The sequence below is a fragment of the Eleutherodactylus coqui genome, chromosome 8, assembly GCF_035609145.1.
Source record: "Eleutherodactylus coqui strain aEleCoq1 chromosome 8, aEleCoq1.hap1, whole genome shotgun sequence".
Lineage (NCBI taxonomy): Eukaryota > Metazoa > Chordata > Amphibia > Anura > Eleutherodactylidae > Eleutherodactylus > Eleutherodactylus coqui.
In genome coordinates this window covers 185554233-185577096 of record NC_089844.1, presented here as the reverse complement: position 1 = coordinate 185577096, position 22864 = coordinate 185554233, and the positions used below count along the sequence as shown (strand labels likewise).

At 49.2% G+C, this 22864-nt stretch overlaps 1 protein-coding gene across 1 annotated transcript in view; it reads left to right on the top strand.

Annotated features, from left to right (window-relative positions):
- Positions 1–22864, top strand: part of MFSD6 (major facilitator superfamily domain containing 6) — a 35448-nt gene continuing 12584 nt past the window's right edge. The window contains exons 1-3 of the mRNA XM_066577091.1: positions 1–112; positions 7085–8638; positions 17942–18039. Coding sequence (XP_066433188.1) covers positions 7140–8638; positions 17942–18039 — 1597 coding nt within the window. The 5' untranslated portion in view covers positions 1–112; positions 7085–7139. The remainder of the gene's footprint in view (positions 113–7084; positions 8639–17941; positions 18040–22864) is intronic.

Below are 22864 nucleotides of genomic sequence, written 5' to 3'. Positions count from 1 at the left end.
AGGAGGCGGCCACAGCCGGGTTGGGCTTCACCTGCTGGGCTGCCGTGTCTGCAGGGTGGTGACTGCTGCCATGAAACACGTCCGACCGGTAGAGCAGAGCGCCGCAGTACAGGTGAGACCGGAGCGGGGGCTGGGAGGAGGGGAGCGCGGCGGCCGGTGATGCCCGCCGGGTTATGTGGTGATGCCCGCCCTGCCCGCCGCTCAGGTGCTCTCGGCTTGTGTAACATTCGGCGGCTGCAGTCAGTAGCGCCCCCCGCCCGCTGGGACTTCCGCACGGCGGAACAGGGTCAGGGAGCCCCGGGAGGAGCCACCATGTTGTCCCCGCTGTCTCCAGCTGTACGCGGTGGTTGTGGCTCAGTGACCGCGAACAAGTCCGGCCGGCAGGCGGCGCCACAAACGGCAGTCCTTCCGGGCAGCGGCAGGCGGCGCACTGTGTATACTGGCGGCAGCGGGCTGATGGATCCGGGGTGCGGCAGGACTTGTGTGTATAGCTGGAGTCCAGTGGGCGGAGCTTGCAGTGACTGACAGCTGTGGCCAGAGCTGGTGACTGGGTGCCCTCCTTGTGCTCTACCCAACCTATGCCTGTAGGGGGCAGCACCCGGCCCATCCAGCATGGCCCTCTCTACCTGCCCCCTGCCGTGATCTCTGACCCCTCCTCCCGCCACCTGCCTTGCGCACAGGACATAGACAGTAGAGAGAGTGCCCTGCTGGATGGGCGGGGTGCTGCCCCCTACAGGTGCTGTCAGCTGGTGCAGCGTGAACTGTCGGTTAGGGCGGCTGTCGTACAACTAGTCAGCGGCTGTCAGTGCGCCCGGCTTCGGGGTGACGGGGAGGAGCCACTTGTTTCTAGTCGCTTCACGTCTTCAGCTCACCTGAAAATAGTCCCTGGTTACCCAACTGTCGCCCGCTGTAAGCATGTGATGGGCTTCCCGTGACGATCCGGTGACCCAGCGGGGGGCGAGCTGCAGTCACCGATACGGCAACAACCGCTGCAGCGACGTTCACAAGCAACTAGTCACATGATGGTCGGCCCGCCCCTGCAGAGCGCAGGACGGAGCCTGCAGTGACATCTGGGGGCCCGGGGCCCCCGTGGGATAAAACAAGCTCCGGGCCCCAACTCACATAACAAGTGAAGGTGTCCTCAGCTGACAGGCGGGCGGGTGGAAGCATGTGACCGCTGTGGCCAATCAGGTGCCTCAGTGTTACCATCAGCGCTCATATCCTGGCCGCCATGTGATACTGTGGCCTCTGATTGCCCAGCCCGCCTACCTGGAAGTCACTGCTGATGGCTGTCAGCTGCGCCCCGGGGCCCCTGGACAGGTGAGCACACCCCCATCTGCTATGTGGGGCGGGGCCCAGCTGGGGGCGGAGTTTTGGCGCCTACCTGCACCACATAGACCAAGTTATGGTGCTGTCAGGGGGTGCTGGGCAGCCGGGCGATGTAACTCCTATAGCCACCCGCTCCCTGGTTCCAGCGCTGTCCCCTGGGGAGCATCGCGCGGTGCGCGGCCGGCTGACTGTCACCCACTCTTCCACAGACTTGTGCAGATATAGTAATACGTTTTTGGGATCGTACCACCCACAGAATGAAGTCATTGCGCCCGTTTACGGAACCGCGCCCGCCGTGTAAACCAAGCAGCGGCACAATAGCATTTTTTTTGTCTTTCAGCCTATTTAAACATTTATTAGTTATCCAATATCCGGTACGTTAACTCTTAGTGCTCCAGGAGGGACAGGTAAATGTCTGATCAAAGATTGATGGTCCTGGAGCCGGTGGAATGTGGGTACCATGGCAACCGGGGACCTTGTGAAAGCCCCCAGGGCTGGCATTGCTGGTTGCCTATTAAAGGAGATGTCCCGAGGCAGCAAGTGGGGTTATACACTTCTGTATGGCCATAATAATGCACTTTGTAATATACATTGTGCATTAATTATGAGCCATACAGAAGTTATAAAAAGTTTTTTACTTACCTGCTCCGTTGCTGGCGTCCTGGTCTCCATGGTGCCGACTAATTTTTGGCCTCCGATGGCCAAATTAGCCGCGCTTGCGCAGTCCGGGTCTTCTGCTGTTCTCTATGGGGCTCCGTGTAGCTCCGTGTAGCTCCGCCCCGTCACGTGCCGATTCCAGCCAATCAGGAGGCTGGAATCGGCAGTGGACCGCACAGAAGAGCTGCGGTCCACGGAGGAAGAGGCCATCTTCAGCGGTGAGTAGAGAAGTCACCGGAGCGCCGGGATTCAGGTAAGCGCTGTGCGGGTGGTTTTTTTAACCCCTGCATCGGGGTTGTCTCGCGCCGAACGGGGGGGGGGTTTAAAAAAAAAAAAACCCGTTTCGGCGCGGGACATCTCCTTTAAGCCATGCCTGTGGTGTGGCTTCATAGACTGCTGGTAAGATCACGGTATAATGTAAGCCTATACTATTACATTACACCATCACAAGTTCAAATCCCCTGTGGGGACTAAAAATAACGTAAAAATCAGTTTAAAAAAAGTTTTATTAATTATTTAAAAAAACTGTAATAGAAGTTTAAAAAAAACCTTTTTAAAGAAAAAATGTAATAAAATGCGATAAAAAAAGTCATATATGATCCAAAATAGAGGTGATCTGTTCTGATAATTTACAGCATACATTAACCCCTTAATGACATGGCCTATTTTGGCGTTGAGGACCAAGCGATTTTTTTTTTTGGGGGTATTTTTCCATCTCCATTTTTCAAAAGCCATAACTTTTTTATTTTTCCGTAGATGCGGCCCTATAAGGGCTTGTTTTTTGCGTGGTGAACTGTAGTTTTTATCGGTGCCACTTTCGGGTACATAGACAATATCGTAAAACTTTTTTTTTTTTATGATAACAGGGAGAGAAAACGCATCAATTCTGCCATAGATTTCTTTTTTCTTTTTTTTACAGCGTTAATCATGCAGCATAAACGACACACTAAATTTTTTCTGCGGGTCTGTACGGTAACAACGATACCAAAATTGTTATATTTTTTTTAGGTTTTTACACTTTTTTGCAATTAAACCCCCTTTTTTGGAAATCTTTTTTTTTTTCTCTGTAGCTGCATTCAAAGTCCTATAACTTTTTTTTATTTTTCTATGTACGGAGCTCTGTGAGGGCTTTTTTTTTTGCGAGACGAGCTGTAGTTTTTATTGGTACCATTTTGGGGAATGTGCGGCTTTTTTGATCACTTTTATTGCATTTTTTGGGAGGCAAAATGCTAAAAATTAGCATTTTGCCTCTGTTTTTTAGCGTTTTTTTAAACACTTTTTGTCGTACAAAATAAAAAGCGTGTTCAACTTTTTGTATACGTCGTTATGGATGCGTCAATACCCAATATGTGGGGTTTTAAATTTTTTTCCCATTTTTTATGCTAATATTAGAAAAAGCATAAAAAAAGGTTTTTTTTTACATTTTTCTTTTTTTTACACTTTTCTTTCCTTTTTTTTATACTATTTGAGTCCCTCTGAGGGACTTACATCACTGTACCGATGATCGCTGTTATAAGGCATGGCAGAGCTACTGCTCTGCCATGCCTTATCGCTTGTACAGCGATTATAGGCACAGGCAATACAGGACGCCAGTGTCTGGCGTCCTGTTGCCATGGTGACAGGCCGAGCTCTCGCGATGACATCGCGAGAGCCGGCCGGAGACACAGAGGGAGCGCGATCCCTCTGTGAACTCTTTCCCTGCCGCAAACTACTTAGATCGCGGCAGGGAAGGGGTTAACAGCGGGGGGGGGGGGGGGGCGCATCTCCGATGCCCCCCCGCTGTTGCAGCGGGACGCCGGCTGTGACTGACAGCCGGCTCCCGCTGCGGGATAGCGCGGGATCTTATGTGATCTCGCGCTATCCCCAGGACGTACCGGTACGTCCTGTTGCGGGAAGTACCAGGCTCCCAGGACGTACTGGTACGTCCTGGAGCGGGAAGGGGTTAAAGAACCAACGGGTTTACGATCCGCGCCACAGACAAATCTACGCTGCGCATTTTTTCCAGAGCTGGTGGATAAGAGTTTTTGAAATCCTCTGCAGAAAATTGTTGAAAATCGTCCGAGTGTCCTCTGTGTAGACAGGGCCTCATGGCATGAGCCCCAATTTATGAGGAACCTCTATGGCTACTCACTTTTCAAACAACTCGTGCCTAAATGATATCCAGCGTGATAACGAGTAGAATTGTTATTTACTGGAGTGATTTCTGCTCACTGCAGTCTATGAGTGCAGAGGGGAGGGGGGTGGACAGACATCCAGAATGTTCTGCTGGAGCAACTGACAAGTTATCTGGTGTTATTTGGTCACATCTCCACTGCTCAGTACTGCTGTGCACTGTCCTACATGATGTTGTTTCTCTGTGTGTGTTACAGACTGTTAGAGACCAGAATCTGCAGTCCTGCGCACAGTATATAGCACACAGCACTGCAGCAGCTCCTCCCAGAGGGGAAGATACAGATACAAGTCATCTAATGACCGCAGAGTGTTATTCTTCTTGTACGGCCACGGCAGCTTGTGCTAAACAGTTAGTGATGCTTTACGTATGCCGTGGTTTACTCATACGCAACACTCCATGGTCCGCAGCTGTCTCTTCATATATGGCTAGCTTCCCTATAGCTAGAGCAGTCAGTACTGGCCCGCTGGTCTCTCCCTGTCTAGTGATATAGTGCAGTTAATCATTAGCTCTCTGGGGCAGAGTTCTGTGTGATGGCGAGGTGTGGTGGCTGATGACATCACACGCCTTTTCATGTAGACTTTTCGAAGCACTGAGTCATAAAGCCAAACTTTCCTGGCATAAAAATGTCAATTTAACCACTTTAGGAACATCTCTGTCATTATAGGTCCATGCTTGTGTGACATTTTACAGAACTGGTGATTGTGTCCCCCCTCCGGCAGCACCAAATGCTGATCTTACTGATCTCTGCTCCTGGTGACATCATCCGGACCTTATTGGTGTGGGTCTCAATTCTGATATTAAAGGGCTTTTCTGAGCGCGAACTATTGATAACCTGTCCTCAGGATAGCTCACCAATAGTCAATCTCAGGATTGCTGGCAATCAGATGATCAGACGGCCCGCTGTCAGTGCCACAGGTCAGATGTGTGTCATAGGAGATGGGAGCAGAAGTGCCCAATGGGCGTTGACGCCAACTACTGTATTAAACTTTTGGCACTTCTTCCAGATGGTGGCTGAAGTTTGATATTTGACTAAGCTGTAATAGCGGACAGCTGAGGATAGCCTGTGAGTGGTGGGGTCACCCTTGTCAGGGCGGTAGCTCTACTGGTAGGTAGAAAGGAATAGGAAGGCGATAGGGATAGACTAACTGACTCTGCGTTTAACCTCTAATTTCTGTGGAAGACGTGGCTGCCCCTTAGAGGTACTGAGTGATTCATCAAGTGAGTTAAACATATCTGAGAGCTTGTATATTGGTTGAGGGGCCGCTGAGCTGCATGTGGGGTTGGTCGGCTTTATGGGTTTTTATGTCTCATGTTCATAAGGGATTCTAATAAATGTTCATTTTTAAACCCTTTTTTTTCGTTCTGGCTGTGATTAAAGACATTGATAGACTAAAAGTATGGCGGCTATGACACAGTAAAGCTGCGCTGATTGGGTCCGGTGCCAGGATCGGTCATGTTGTTGGAGTTGAGGAGTCCAGGTTCCGGCTGCCATCAGCATTTCTCCGCCTGAATTTTGCAGACGTTAGACCCGCCATGTAATAAGATCTGAAGACACCGAGGCAGTGGTTGTTTGTAGGAGACGGCGCTGAGTGACGTTCACTTACTAAATGCCACGTGAGGTGTGATATTTACCTAGAAGCGGTCGGCATACATCCCAGTGTCCTCAGGTACTCCTCATCAGTTTATCATCCGAGTCACGGGTTGTGGCGACACCCTGCAGGATCCACCGCTCGTCCATGGGAGTCCAGACGCTCATATGGTTGCATTAAAAAGTACAATTTTCGTAACACATTTTGCTTTGTTATAGTACATTTTGGGTGATCTGTATTGTTTATTTAAAAAAAAATCCCAAATTTACCAAAAATTTTGCAGTTCAAAATGTGATCTCTTCTGCTTGTAGACAGATGCTCATCCCACACAGAATAGTTAACAAATAACCTTTACCATATGTCTACTTTGGTGGCATCATTTTTTTAAGCGTCCTTTTTGTTTTCTATGGCAGGCTTATAAGTCTACAGACAATTTTTGAAATTTTGAACAAAAAATGGCCAAATCACATGTTTAACCTCTTCCTGACTGCATAGAATAAATATGTCATGCAGTCGCACACGGTGTATGAAGCAACCATTAAGGGGGTTGTCCAGTTGTATACTATTGATGGCCTATCCTCATGAGAGGTCACCAATAGTAGATTGGCAGAGGTCCATTGCCTGGGACCCCTGACGATCAGCTGTTCTCCAGGCCAGGAAAGCAGACAGCTCTGTTCTTACTGTAGTGGCCAGGTTTAGTAATGCAGGCAAAGTTTCCATTCATTTGAATGAGAACTTGGCCTGCAATTCCAAGTCTGGCCACTGCAGTGGGAATAGAGCTGTTTGCTTCCTGCAGAAATCGCCTCAGTACATGAGTGCAGCAGCCCAGCAAACTGCTGATTGTTGGGGGTCTGTCACATTGGACTCCGGACGATTTACTATTGATGGTCTATCCGGAGGACAGGCTATCAAAAGTTTACAACTGGACAACCCCTTGAACCGCTTAGATATCATCACCAAAGCTGATTACGGTGCCTATCCACCCCCTCTTCCACAACGCTATCGCCAGGGGCTGATGGATTGCCACTGCAGCCTGCGACCCACGGAAAAACAGGCCCTCATACAGCTATTTGAGTGGAAAAGTAAAAAAGTTATGGCGCTCAGAAGGCAACAAAGCAAAAGCATCAATGTTTTTGCTGGCTTGAAGGACAGAAATAGTCCCAGCATGGAAGGGGTTAACTTTTACTTTGGTGACGACCATCATCATCTTCACGAACGCTCCCTTGTGGTTTGTCGCCCAACTATTCGAGGCTCTACTTATTAGATGATGCCCCCTATAATTGATTTGTACAGTATATCCAGGGTGCCTCATTTTTCGCTGTCTTGTTTCTTGTAGGGCTGCTGTATGATTACATTGGAGTCTAGTGGAAATTAACTACTTCTGGGAGGACATGGCTACAGGAGACAAGGTTGCCATATTATCTGAGGATGAGGAGGAAGAAAAGAGAAAATATGTCCTTGCCGATCCTTTCAACGGTGTCGCTACAGAGGAAAATCCTCCGGGTGGAAACTCCAGGGCGGTGGACAATACCTCCACGGAAGAGCAGGACATGGACTGGCTGGAGAAGCACTGCGTCAAGATTAACAACGACCTTCTGATATCTAAAGTCTTCTACTTCTTCTTTTACTCTGCGTACGGCTCGCTCTACCCCTTGTTGGCGGTGTACTACAAACAGTTAGGGATGTCTCCCACCCAGAGCGGTCTACTAGTAGGCGTTCGATACTTCATTGAGTTCTGCAGCGCTCCTTTCTGGGGAGTGATAGCCGACCGATTCAGAAAGGGAAAGATAGTCTTACTGTTTTCGGTACTCTGTTGGGTGTTATTCAATCTAGGGATCGGTTTTGTGAAACCAGCGGCTTTACTCTGTGTGCCTAATACGCCTATACCCGTTAAACCTACAAACTCAAGTCCACTGCTTACCACCCCGTTGCCGCTTACCCAATCTACCGCAAAAAGTAGTACAGTAGCCAAAGAAAGGCGGAAGAGGGGATTTCTGGACAATCCTCTTAAATGGGAAGTCTTAAGTTCTGACAAGATGTTTGACCAAGAATCTTCCATCCTTTCACATCGGATAATTAGGGAAGCTGCAAACGGCACTCACGCACCAACACTGCCTACTGGAAACTTGACAACGACCACCATGACCACCACCACGAAGAGTCCCAATGCCGTGTTGCAGTATAACCAGGAGGACGTGGGAACAGTATTCATGATCATTCTGTTGGTGGTTATCATTGGTGAGTTTTTTAGTGCTCCGGCTGTTACGATTGTTGATACGGTGACCCTCCAATATTTAGGCAAACACCGGGACCGCTACGGGTTGCAGAGAATGTGGGGATCTCTCGGCTGGGGGCTGGCCATGTTGTCTATAGGAATAGGCATCGATCACACTCACATCACGGTGATCATTCAAGGAGATGGCTGTACTGAGCCCGATTATAAGAACTACCGAATTGCCTTTATCGTCTTCGGGGTCCTGATGTCGGTGGCGCTCATTGTCTCAACACAATTTCATTTTCATTACCACCACTTAAAACCGAGTGAAGAACAGCGAGAAGATGTGGAGATCTCTCCGGTGGAAACAAGTACTCAGCCGGAATCTCCGGCACAAAGTCAAAACGAAGAAAGGAGTCAAGAAGAGACCGCCCAACATTTCAGATTTTGGGACCTAATCAAGATCATCTGCACGGTGCAGTACGGATCTGTCCTCTTTGTAGCCTGGTTCATGGGGTTCGGTTATGGATATGTCTTCACCTTCCTCTTCTGGCATCTCGAGGACCTTAAAGGAACCACAACATTGTTCGGAGTCTGCTCTGTCCTCAGCCACATCTCTGAGCTGACGGCTTATTTTTTCAGCCACAAGTTGATTGAACTAGTTGGCCACATCAGGTAAGTGCTCGCGCGAGTACATACCGTAGCCGAGGAATTCGGAATGTTTATTAGTATAAAACATCACAATGATTAAGAGAAAAGCACTTAAGAACCGTCACATGATCATTTTGAAAATTGGAAGTTTAAAAGAAATAATTAAGTTACTTTTTCGATTTACAGTGGTAAAAAAAAACAATAAAAACTTAATTTGCATAAAAGAGGTTGATAATGTTCTGCCTGCATTGACACCATGTCTTAGATTAGAGCTCTTGGCACCCTCCAAAGATGTAATCTTCTCTGCTGTACTACCATGTTTCTCTGAAAATAGGTCCTACTCCGATAGTAAGAGCTATCGGGCTTTCGGGGAAGTCTTAAAATATAAGGCCTCCCCCCCAAAATAGGACCTAGCTCAGGTGCCCGAAGTGTCCTCTCCGTCTGTCTGTTCAGTTGACAGAAAGAAGATGAGCAGGCAGACAGGGAGGACACTTATAAGCCCCCCCCCCCCCCTAAAATAAAGGCACTGTGCCCTTTTGGGGGCAAAAAATAATATAGTTCAGTGTCTTATTTTGGGGGAAACACGGTATAGATAGAAAAGACCAAGTGCTACTAGACCTTTAGTAAAGTCTATGGTATTGTGCTGACTCAGGCCACATCCTGCATTATCTGATCCATCAGGAACTTACAGTTGCTATCAAAATTATTTAACACCCCCCTCCCCCACCACCCACTGCAAATTAGGCTTATTTGCAAAATTTGCAAACTTTCAGCTGTTTAAAGAAAAACAGACACGGACAATTTAAGTAGCTTAACACAACTTATATAAGAAGAGGTTTTTCCAGATCACCACAAACTGCCACTTTTAATGACTCAGGATTATTCACCCCCTGAAGAGAATCCCTAATAATGGCACACATTTACCAATCAGGTGTTGTCTCAAGCACACCTGATGTAACTAATGGCCACTTTTGCACTGGATGACTGTTGGGTGCAAAAGTGTCCAACAGCCAATCTAGCGACTGTTTGCTCTTGTGCATTACACAGGGGTGATAATCGTTCAAGTGAATGGAGGTGGAGTGGGTCAGGATCGTTCCAGGCATTGAGCGACTCCTGTTTACACTGAGAGAGTGACTTCTTGCTCCGGTGCCCTGTCTGCGGCCTTGTGTACGCGGGCCGATAGTTACCTGAAATCGCTCATTTTAGTGATTATTCAGGTGCATATTGGCCCATGTAAAGGTACCCTAATCAAAAGCTTCATTAGTTGCACCAGGTGTGCTTGAGATAAAACACTTAACATACCTCCACTGATGAGGGCTTTGTTGTTTGATGTTTGATTGCATGTAGAAATATGGATCAGTCCAGAGAGAAGGGAAGGGTCCAAAAAGTTACAGAAGAGGTCATTTCCTTCTACAAACAAGGAATAGGATACAAATGGATAGTAAAGGCGCTGAATGTTCCTACAGATACAGCTGGAAGCACTTTAAGTTGGAAGGAACACTGGCTGGGTACTGGGGTATCCTGTTTCCACCAGAGGAATGGGTGGAGACAAAATGCACGCCAACAACCAATGCCCACAACTTGATTGGCTGGGCAGGAGAATGGGTGCCCATCATCTCCCCAGCTGCGACATCCCATCTCCAACGGTGCCAACCCTGTCGCACTCTCCCCGCCGGGGTGCCATGTGCGCTCTCGCTGCTGGCAACCCTGTAAGTGACTTTTCTTGCTGCTCTCCCATTATTCCCTTGCCGGCTTCAGCTCTCCCGTGCACTCTGCCATCTCCCCTCCCGCTTCCGGCACTGTCATTCTCCCCCCACACCACCCTCGCCATTCCATGTCCGCTGCTGTAACAACATTTTCCCTCCTGAAAGTTGTCACCTATCGGCTCTGGTGCAGTGCGTCCCAGTGGAGACTCTCCCCGCCAGCCTTCCATCAGCGCTGCAATGTGTCCGCCGCTTACAGACTTCCATCCCCTCACCTGTCACTGGCCTGGTGCTCTGCTCCAGCGCAGTCGGTCAGCCGCTGTTTCAGTCTCCTCACCGGCCGACCTCGCATAATTGCTGCAATATGTGACGGCAGCGAGGAAACTGACAGTGCAGGAGCCGGGAAGGGGACAAGGGAGAGCGGTGGAGGGGTGAGTGACACGAGGCGGGAGGGGAGATGTTGTGGGCAATCAAGTTGTGGGTATTGTAGGCATTGGTTGTGCGTGTGCATTTTGTCTCCACCCATTCTTCTGGTGGAGACAAGATACCCCAGTACCCACTGGCTGCACTACCTGGAAGTGGCAAAAAGAGGGTGCTATCACCGGCTGCCAGTTCCAGAGGAGCCAGGTGGTTAAATTCCCTCCACTGACTGCAAAAGACCTACAGCGAGATGTGATGGCGGCAGCACTGAGGATAAGCTGTCGATCTACAGACGCTTGTCATGAAGGGGGATAATTCTGAGGCTGCAGGAAGCAGTAAAAGTGACAGTTTGTGGTGAACTTTGAGAAACTTCTCGTATTAGTTGTGTTGAGTGATTTAAATTGTTCTTGTTTGTTTCTGCAAACGGCTGAAAGTTTGTAAATTTGGCAAATAAAGTAATTTATGTGACAAGTCTATTCAGTAAGGCCTCATGTCCACGGGCAAATTCGGATTTTAAATCTGCAGCGTTTTTCCTGCACACGGATCCGCGCCCCATAGGGATGCATTAGACACCTGCAGGTAGTTAAATACCTGCGGATGTCATTTTTCCCTGCAGGCGCGGGTCCCGTGTGCAGGAAAAAATCCGGACATGCTCCATTCAGGCGCGGGTCTCCCGCAGGCTTCTATTGAAGCCTATGGAAGCAGTCCAGATCCGCGGGAGACACGCGCCTGAATTAAACTCACCTGCTCCGGACGATGCAGATCTTCCTTCCTTCGCGGCCGGAAATTTCTTTTTTTTGGCCTGGCGGATGTGCCCGGCGCATGTGCGTGGCACGCAGCCGACCCGCCGAGCACATCCGCCGGGCCGCAGAAAGAAGATCCGGCCTCGACGGAAGGAAGACACACATGGACCACTGCGGGTAAGTTTAATCTGATTTTTTAGCATCATGTCGGCAGGAGGGACCCGCTGTGGATTATCCATGGAGAATCCGTAGTGGGCCTGATTTTCCACGTGGACATGAGGCCTAAATGAGGAGACGTAGAAAGGGGAATCAGAAATTGTGTAGTAATGCAGAGGAGGCGGGGAGTGCTGCCTCTCTCTTTCATCCTCCGTCCTGCACCGCGCTCTAAGGGCACAGTCAGACGATTGCGTATTTTTGCGCGCCATGAAACTTTGTCCGTTCACTGGAGCAGCTGCTCCACGAAGAGAGAGAAGAAGCCCTGCAGGGCTTTGGGATTTCCCCAGAGCAGGGACAGTGAGCGGAGCTATAGAGGGTTTCCCCAGAGCAGGGAGAGACTGAGCAAGGCTATGGAGAAACCCCTTGTAGTGCCGCTCACTGTCCCTGCTCAGGGGAAATCCCCCCCTAGCAGTGCTGTTTCTCTCTGCTATAGAAAAACCCGAAGGGCTTCCCCTGCGAGCATGGGAGGAGTGGGCGGGTCTAGAGGGATCTGCCCCCTAATTGCTCCCAAAGCCACGCCCCCTCCAATGGGGATTCTAGCCTCGCCCCTCCTCCTACGCCTTTGGGGGAAGCCCTGAAACCCTGCTCTTCTGCTATAGGGAATTCCCTTGAGGAGAGAGGTGGGGAGAGTCCCCTACTGCCCTCCACTGCTGGGGAATTGCCCAACAGGGCGGCAGTAGGATACCCTGCTGCTTACAGCAGGACATTTAAAAGGTGCTGCCCAGATGCACCTTTTAAATGTCCGATTGTAAAATCCTGTCAGTCCCCGCAGGGATTAACAGAACCTCCGGGGAGTCCCCTCATCCCCACGAGGACTAACAGGAGTTAATAGCGGGACATTTTAAAAGGTGCTTGTGGCCAGAAGCTCCTTGTAAATACCCTCCTGTAAGCAGGGGGGAAGCTATTCCACCGCAGGAGTCTCCATAAACTCCTGCTCCCATAGGAGTCAACGGAAACTCCAGCCAGCGGCACCGATCATTCTGCATGTTCCATCTTTTGCGCGGTGTTTTGCGCTGCTGATTCCTTCCGTAGGAATCGGTTGGTTCTTTTAGAAGCGTTCATTTCCAGCGCACATAAAACACGCTCGTCTGACCGCGCTATAAGTGTGCACCGCTCTGTGTGTGACTACTGAAGTACCCTGCGGCCTCCAGGATGCTGTTAGTTTACCAGCTGTTGCTGTTACTGGGGGTTTTGTGGTGGTTCGTTGTGTTGGGTGGTCTCGGGGGCGTCGCTGTAATGGTGTATTTACATGGGTGATCGGAGGGATCGCAGCATTTCCTATGTTCGTGCGGGTCTGGCAGGAGAGTAGAACCTGCAGATGTGTCGTCTCCTGATCCCCCACATACAAACAATGAATGCACAGGATGTAAGTGTATGTTGTGTGTCATTAAGGGGTTAAAGATGTCACAAGTATATCATATGTTGATACATGTGCCTCATCCTTAAACATATGTAGGGCTGTGGGGTCGCTTTGCCCGTCACACGACTACTGGAGCAACATTACAACAAAGTCACATGTCATAAAGTTTCTGAAAACCTCGCTGCACTTTAACTCCGCCCACTTTTCTGGACACTTTCGATTGGCGCAAATCAATAGTAACTTTTGTCTTAATTGATTTGTGCCAAAAGAGGGCAGAGCTTGCACCAGGATCCTGGCTCGGTTATAAATGTGCCCGCCGGGTCGGCTATTAAGCAGGTTGCGGTGTGATAATTGGCTCGTTGGGCCGTAGAAGCCTGCCTGACTCGTAGCTGGTGCCGCCGTCTGGTGGTCGCGCCTTCTACACTCAGTACACGCTCTCTCATGGGTGTGTTGTGTTGACTCGGCCACAATGTTTGCAGGAAACTCCTTGAGTCGCACCCAGTCACTAGGAAAGTTTGGTGAGTATTTCAAGCAGGACGGGATTTCCTATGTTTAACCCCGTAGTGACCAGACTCATTATATTCCTTAATGACTGAGTGATTTTCTTTGGGGTTTTTTCCATCATTGTGTTAGAAAAGCAAAAACTTTATTAACTTTTGCCAGCACAGTATATTTTAATTTTGCAGTCACGCTAAACTCCCTCCCACCTCCCCCCTCCGACCACTGGTATTGGCTCTCATAGAAGTCTATGGCAGCAGTTGTAGTCCGGCCAGGAAGATAGTTCCAGGGTGAATATTTGTCTTTTTTTTCTCATGTTTTGGTATTTTTTCAAATTTAAAGTGTTTGCGTGTGAAAAAAAAAAGTTTTTTTTGCTTTTTTTTACTCCCCAACTTTACCTAAAGTTTTATTTTGCCGCTATTTAGTCCTTCAAGGGGATTTTAAGATGCAATTCTTTGATTGCTAGTACAGTGCACTGCGTTAAGTACTGCAGTGTATAATGCCTATCACAGCAGCCTATTGGGACCCTTTTACACTGGCCAATAAATCGATCAGATTCAGGCTGCATGCAGAAAACTGAACCCCCCTATCGGCCCGTGTGAACAGGCAGTTACTCATCTATGAGCAGCGACCTGTCGGGCATCCGTACCTGACGAGTCGTCCCGTGTAAAAGGGCCCTTAGACTCTGCCATTGACACCTCACAATTGAAAAACACATGAAAACGTCTGCCTGCATGTTACCGTACGCATAACGTATATGTTTGTTTTTCTGATCAGGGGAAAAAAATGTTGAGCTACAAAACTTTATTAGCAAAAAACAATTGACAATGAAAAACGTTTACGTTTTTCTAATAAAGCAGATGACAATCTATACGGCGCGTGTGATTTTCAAAACATAAGCGTATACTTACCATGCCCGTGTGTTACATGTTGTTTCCATGTATATTTCTTGTATACATGGAACGTACATGAAGGTGGCAGCCTGGATGGGCAGTAAGTCCAGAGAATCCGGCATCGGTCAGCACGCGGTGAAACGAGTGCCGAGGATCAGAGTTTCAGAGAAGTGACAATGGCGATATTGGGCCGGGTCTCTCAGCCCGCTATCACGCTCGGCGTGTCAAGGGAGCCCAACACAGAAAGTCGCACGCAGGAATGAAGAAAGGAAAACGCACCGCCGCCGTGACTGTCCCCGTAGAGGAGTGCTATCCCGGATGCCGTTCATGGAAGCTGCTGCCGTCTAACAAATGAACGTACTGCCCGTCGTACGTCTGCCCGCCATCGCCTGGATGTCCCACAAGGCTTCTGGGAAATGTTCTATGGAATGTTCTAGCACAAATGCACAACACAATGTATGGAGGAAAAACCATCACCCAGCAGTAGCAGGGCTGAGGGGGCGTCCTGGTTTGGGGAGCCTTTCCTCCTCGCCATCCTTGAGGGAATGAAGAATTCTAAATATTTTACAGGAGGACATGAGTGCAGCCGCCCGGGACCTCCAGAGCTAAGTATTGGCTGATACAAGACAATGACCAAAGTGCACACGTCATTTAACTAAACAAAAAAAAAATAATTGAAATGTTCATCAAAGTCTTGGCTTTTAACCCCATTTTTGTTGTCGTCCTTACCCATAATTGTTTTATTTTCCATCACAGTCGCTGTCTGAGGGCTTGTTGTATCTTTCAGCGGTACTATTTAATGTAACGTATAATGCACTGAGGTCACTGCTGTAGAAATCACGTAACCGTATCCTGGGGGTCGGTGCGATTACAATAATACCAAATTTATATAGGTTTTTTTTAAATAAAAAATTTGTTCTACTTTTTAAAATTTAATTATCTTTTTAAAAAAAATAATTTTCAGTTTCTTCTGACCGCCATAACTTTTTAACATTTTTGCTATTTCTCCATCCATGCAGCAGTGTGAGGGCTTGTTTTTTGCAGGGCGACGTGCTTTTTACTGATGGTATTTCCTTTTTTTTTTTTATGTCTTTATATTCCATTATTTCTTGGAGGCATGGCAACAAAAAGAGCGATTCTGTCTGTGTATCTTTTTCTGCTGGCGCTCGCAGTGCGGGATAAATGTGGTTATTTATTAGACTATTATGGAGGTGCGGATAACTATTTTATTTCATTGGACTTATAAGAATATGATGATTGGAGTCATTCCAGCACGGATCGCCCGCGGGGTCACACCCCACCAGCTCCTATTTTTATGAAACTTGGCTCATTTCTTTGTTAATAGAATTCATTCAAAAATCTCAATTTTCAGACCTATCGGGTCACGGGGTCAAGAAATTCAGGAGGGTCAATCTTCTGAAGGTCGCCGAGAACCATCATTTTGACCATGATGTGCACGGTCTCATGTCCTAATAACACACTCCGTGTAGTAACAAACAAATGGGCAAAGTTTCAAAAATAAATCCGAGCTGGTTGGGTGTTAGCCCCTAGAGTGACTTTGTCCCGGAATGACCCATATGGCTGTCTGTATAAAGATGTCAACCCCAAGGCCATTGATAGGCAACTCATTTCCTTCCTGTATCGTGGAGACCCGCTTCCTCCGTCAGCCTCTTAGATGCTGCGGTTGCTTTCACCGTAGCATCTAAAGGGTTAAGCTAGCTCCAGCCCTGACTGAGGGGAAGGTATGGCAGGAGCCCAGCTGACTTTGACAGCTCTGTTCCTGGCTGCAGCGCATACGGGCCCGTATACACGTGTGACTGCTGTAGCCACGTCCGCTGCAGGCCTCATCCACCACATGACGCCTGGTGACATCTCCGTCACATTGCTTCTACCGTAAGATGCTGGGGATTTCCTACACGCAGAAAACACGCAGCAATTACACAGCATGTGAACAGGTGTAAGGGGGTCACCGGTCAGTGATGGGAAGCAGAGGGGGTTAGAAATGGTACATACTGTGATTGGGTCAACATAACTAGTGGGCTACCACAGGGGGCAGCATTGGAGGGGTTACTAGTGGGGTACCACAGGGGGCAGCATTGGAGGGGTTACTAGTGGGCTACCACAGGGGGCAGCATTGGAGGGGTTACTAGTGGGCTACCACAGGGGGCAGCATTGGAGGGGTTACTAGTGGGCTACCACAGGGGGCAGCATTGGAGGGGTTACTAGTGGGCTACCACAGGGGGCAGCATTGGAGGGGTTACTAGTGGGCTACCACGGGGCAGCATTGGAGGGGTTACTAGTGGGCTACCATAGGGGGCAGCATTGGAGGGGTTACTAGTGGGCTACCATAGGGGGCAGCATTGGAGGGGTTACTAGTGGGCTACCATAGGGGGCAGCATTGGAGGGGTTACTAGTGGGCTACCACAGGGGGCAGCATTGGAGGGGTTACTAGTGGGCTACCACAGGGGGCAGCATTGGAGGGGTTACTAGTGGGCTACCACAGGGGGCAGCATTGGAGGGGTTACTAGTGGGCTACCACAGGGGGCAGCATTGGAGGGGTTACTAGTGGGCTACCACAGGGGGCAGCATTGGAGGGGTTACTAGTGGGCTACCACAGGGGGCAGCATTGGAGGGGTTACTAGTGGGCTACCACAGGGGGCAGCATTGGAGGGGTTACTAGTGGGGTACCACAAGGGGCAGTATTGGATGGGTTACTAGTGGGCTACCATAGGGGGCAGCATTGGAGGGGTTACTAGTGGAGTACCACAAGCGGCAGTATTGGAGAGGTTACTAGTGGGGGGACCACAAGGGGCAGTATCGGACCCTCTTCATTTTAATATATGTATTAAGGACATTGTGGAGGGGTTGTGCAGTTAATTATCAGTTTTCAGGTGATACAAAACGATGTAACTGTGCATTTAAAGCATCGATACACAAGATCCATAACACGTTTGACCCATTGAGACTTGTCTGAAGTGAGAGAGTGATAGTGGCCCCAATAGTAATAGTGGCCCCAATAGTAATAGCAACCTCTGTAGTGGCTCCAGCCGTTATGTGATCCTCTTAGTGTCCCCAGTAGTAGTGACCTCTGGTGGACAGCAGCAGGCATTGACTCAGTCCACAGCTCCGGTCCAGTGGCAGCTGCTGCTGAGTCTGTGACTCCTGACCTCTCCCCTGGCATCAGGGCTGCCTACAGGCCGGTGTCTGCATGCAGGAACACAAACACCAGGGGAGAGGACAGCGGGCACAGACTCGGCAGCGGCTGCCACCGGACTGCAGCCATGGACAAGTGAGTGAAATGCCTTCCGGGTTGCTGCGCATTAATATGTTCTGTAAAAATCATTGCCAGCTGGATGGCAACCCGCCGCCCCTCTAAGATCCTGCAGACTGCCACCTCAGGTCGCCTCGTGGTAGGGTGTGCCCTGGCTTTTAACAAGTAGGGATTGTACAGTATCGGTCACCCCTGTTTACCTGTAATCTGTGTTTTATCATAGGGTGCTATATATCGGCCTAGCGTGTAATACCGCACGGTACCTCTATATTTCCTACATGGAGAATGCCTGGACTGTCCTCCCCATGGAGGTGTTACAAGGTAAGGAGGCTTCTGGATATCAGATTATGTGTCAGTCAGAAATCTGAAAATGTGACGCGCCGTAAATTGTGCTGTCCTCGCATAACAGACTAGCGGCACAACACTGCATTCTGCTTCTTCCAAACAGTTTTTTTTTGTTTGCTGCCTCATCACATTGTTTTTTTAACTCCTTGGCGACATCGTACGTACACAGCGGATGGGCACAGAGTTTGTATGGAGCGGGCTTGGGAGTTGGGCCATAACTCTGAGCACGGCTGTTAACCATTTAAAGGCTGCTGTCAATTCTGATAGCGGCATTTAAATGTTCCAATGGCCCCCCTACCCCATGATGAGATGATGGGGGGCTTGTTCAGATGCCCAGGCAGCCTGGGCCTTGTAGTGCAGTATATTGTAAAAGCGATCAGATGATCACAAGTTCAGGTTCCCTTAGAGCGCAGTCAGATGAGCGTGTTTTAGGTCCGTCTAAAATGAACGCTTCTAAAAGAATCAATGGGTTCCTATGGAAGCGTTCATGTGCACAAAACAGCGCGCACCTAAAAAAGATGGGACCTAGGTGCGCGTACTGCAGGAGCTTCCATTAACTTCTATGGGAGTAGGCATTAAAGGGGTTCTGACACGAATAATGTTTTTATGCTTTAGCAGCCATTGTTCCCTGGTCTGCCTAATGGACCCAGGGAACCCATGGTTTAATGGCTGCTAAAGCATAAAAAGATAATACTTACCTGTTCTTCTGTTGTTGTTGACATCGGGGGGTCATCTCCCGGCAGCATATTAGCACTTTCTGCTTAGGTTAAGCAGCCTGACTAGAGCCACCTGATTGGTGCACGCTGTGCAGTCACGTGGTGCCGAAGAGCCAATCAGGTGGCTCTAATCAGCAGCGCTGCTTAACCTAAGCAGAAAGTGCTAGTATGCCTCCCGGCAGGCAGTCTTCTTCCTCCAGCAGCCGCGCCACTCCGGGATCGCGCGCATGCGCAGTGGAGAGGTGCCCTCTGACAGGAGTCAGGACGGGCCGCGTCTCCACTGCGCATGCTCAGCACTCCGGAGTTCAGCCAAAACGGACGGGCCGCCCACAGCAAGCACTGCTTGTGACGTGCTTGCTGTGGCGGTCCGTCCGTTGACCTCGGAAGTGCCTGACGGACGGACCAGAGCAGGAAGAGGTCTTATTGACCGCTCCTGCTCTGCTTTAAAGGCACAGAAGAAGATGCCGGCTGGAGGGGACATGCCTGGCGATCGGGCCAGGCCAGGCAAGGTGAGTACAAATTTTTTTTTTTCATGTCAGAACCCCTTTAATGGAAACTCTTGCGCTGGGAATAGATTCTCCGCTGCTTACAGGAGGGCATTTAAAAGGGGTTTCTGGCCACAAGCACCTTTAAATGTCCCGCTGTTTACTCCTGTTAGTCCCGACGGGGATGAGGGGACTCCCCGAAGGTTCTGTTAATCCCTGCAGGGACTGACAGGATTTCACAACGGGACATTTAAAAGGTGCTTCTGGGCTATAAAGGCGCAATTTCCAAAGCCGTCTATAGGAACAGTAAAGGACCGCTGGTCCCCGAAATAACGTCACTGTTTCTAGAGGTATTGTCAGACTTGTTAGAGGGCAACAAAACAACCTTTTGTAAAGAACCACTGTAAGCCCTACAACAAAGAATGCAATCGGTAGGCTTCACTATCAGTACGCTATTGGGGCGCTACTAACGATTTCTGGTTTTGTTTTTTTTTTTTTTAGTAATAAGCCGCAGTTATCGGCACATAATGGCGTAATGCGGCTGAACAGTGTTACAATTAAACAACAACATAGTGAAGAGGGGGGTGCCTGACTTTGTGGGTGATCAGGGGGTTCAGATAGTTTTTGAGCTCCCTGATGCTTTAGAGCCCCGGATCAGCAGCTCTTTCTCCTCAGCCGCACCGATCCTGTGCTGTATATACTGATCAATGAGATGGATCCCAGTGACGGGTGTCTCCGCCGTCCCGAACGTTGAACGTTGCTCACAGAGTAAGGACCCTTTTACACGGAATGATTATCGTTCAAAAATCGTTGGATCATACAAATTTGAACGATAATCGGCCGACGATTGAACGATGAACGAGAATTGGTTCACTTCTCATTGGCCGTTCATTTATGCAGGTAGAAAAATAATGGTTTAGTCATGCGCATGTCGTTGCGCAGCGATCAGTTGGTCGTTCACTGGGACAGTGAATGTGAAGGACTGATTTAAGAATTATTTATCTGCCTGTATAAACAGGCCGCATGAGTGAACGAGCAAACTGTGTGTAAAAGTACCACTAGTCCCAGCCAGCAAGTCCTCATCAGGCGTCTGATAGTACCCATAGCCACTGGGCGTCTCACAAACAGTACAGAGGGGAGTTTTCCAAGTTACAAATAAAGGATGGGTAAAGGAGAAGACATGTCATCTGCCAATAAGGATGTTGGTGCCAGTACCAGTACTCTCAGCACCAGCCATGTGCCCAGGACCAGTACTAGTGGCTGCAGCCGTGTGCCTGGTAGTAGCAGCATCAGCAAGCCAGGGTTGTCCATGTCCTGCAGTAGCGTGTGAGCTGGAAGGATACTACAGCCATTGTAGACTGGTTGGCTCGCTCGTCACCATCTCGGCAGGAAGACTCTATAAGTCCATTACTTTGAGCCAGGAGATTCAATGGAATCCTATACTGTAGCTACTTGGCAGACTGATGGACATTAGCCTTTCCCTTCTGTCATCTGTCTTCACTGCCCCCTCCAATTCGGGTGCCACCGTTTCTCTTATGAGACAGCACCCTGGGTATAAGGATATGGCCAAAAATATATTAGTGATGATAAGGCGTTGTGTGAGGACAGTCATGTTTTGAAGTGTGTTGCAGATGTGGAAGCGGTGACTGAGATGCATAGCTGTGGTAGTAGGGTGGCGGTAGTGGCAGTAAAGGTGGATATGGTGATGGGAGGGCAAGGAGCCCACAAGATATCAGAGCAGACTGAGAGACATGGCAGGGATGATGAGGAGTTTGATTATGATGATATGGTTTTGAACAGAATGTGGGACCCAGGTGATGAGGTGAGCTTAGCCTAGGTGGTGGATACCTAATCGCCATTACTTCTCTGAGAAAGCCATCCCTGCCTTGCAGTCACAAAGAGGAGGGGATAGGCCAGTCCTTGTGATTGTCATGTTGGCAAGGTACACGCTACCATCGACACGTGAAACAGCAACTATTGCCAGGGACAGTAGATATTTTTAACGGCCCACTGGATCAATATTTTGCAGTACGATGTGCAGCGCCCGAGGAGTGGGCCCACAGTCGAGGAGACAGTGGGGTAGAGAAAGGCCTTGTCATGGGGCTCTACCATCTACTCCACTGGGGGTAGCTCAGAACTCGACCACATTACTGCTGAGGGAGATCACAGGGGCAGTAGCCAGGGGTTACCTTAAGTACAATTGTCACTCGTGACGCCACCGTTCCGTCCTCTGCGGCGGATCCTTCAGACGTAATAAAGTAGTAGACACACAGGGAACGGTCTGTTCCGCTTGTTAACTGTAAACTCTTGAACTCAAATCCACATATACAATCTTGGTACAGAAACAACAAGCCAGAGTGCTGCAACAAGGGGGATTCTCAGGGTATCCGGATAATCCACAGTCCAAGTTATCTGTGAAATTCGTCTCCCGGCAAACTCTCTCCCTACTGCTCAACACTCACTCTGATTCTTTCTTCTTCTCGCCATGAAGTGGTTTGTCCTTCTCAGCAGCAGCACCAAGGTCTCCTGGGTAGAATGGGCCAGGCTGAGTGTAAAGAAGTCACTCGGCTTCCTCCATACTTCTCCACACACCCGCCGATCTCATGGACTGAACTACTGGACTGACTGGCATTGCATTCTTGCAAACACATATACATAGCTTGATCACATGAACACAAACGATACATTTACCAGACAGGACTAGACATTAACCCTCTCAGTCCTGCAACCATCCAATACGCAGAAATCAAATGCATGCCACAGACAAGACATTGACACGAAACAGACATAAAACATTATGGAGGGGCCCCACTAACTCTGGGCCACTACAGATGCAGCACTGCAACAAGGTAAGGCATTGCTGACACTTCCACGGTTGTGGTGGTCAGGGTCGCCTATTGTCCTTCACGTCCTCCTCAACAGACGCACGTAGCTTGCGCTCCTCTTGCCTCCTTTCATAGGTGCAAGATGAAGTGCTGCCACACTGCATTACACCTGCTGAGCTCTGGGCAAGAAAAGCCAGGTGGGTCTGGCATGAAGGAGGCAATCTCACGCCAACCCCCATGTAGATGGAAAAGTAAAAAAGTTATGTCTTTTGAAAAGTGAAGACGAAAATCCCCCAAAATGGTTGTGTCCTTAGGTCCAAAATAGGCCGCGTCACTAAGGGGTTAAAGCACAAAATCGGCTGGTCACTAAGGGGTTAACAAGAGAACTGAAGATTACTGTTTGCCCAAAGAAGCACTTTCTTTAGACCAGTGAATTAGTTGGTGTGAATGGACATTGCTGCGACTATGGGGTCATTCAAGGTCATTCAACAGCAGCTAGCAGAGTGGGAGCTGCAAGCAGAGGGGCGGCTCAGGTGGGACCTGGAACAGTCTAAGGGGGCTGCAAGGGACGCCTCAGGCTGCTTCCGATTGATGTGCAATCTGTTGAAAGGGCGGGCCGTCATATGACAATCCGACATCTGGGGGCACTGTGTTCTAACTGTAGCAGTTCCTGCCTCCTCATTCGGCAGTTGCCCTGGCGGTCTTTCTTCCCCGCCCCCCCCTCAAAAAGTTTAAAAAAAAATACATGCAATGATGAGCAGCTGACCCCACTGCC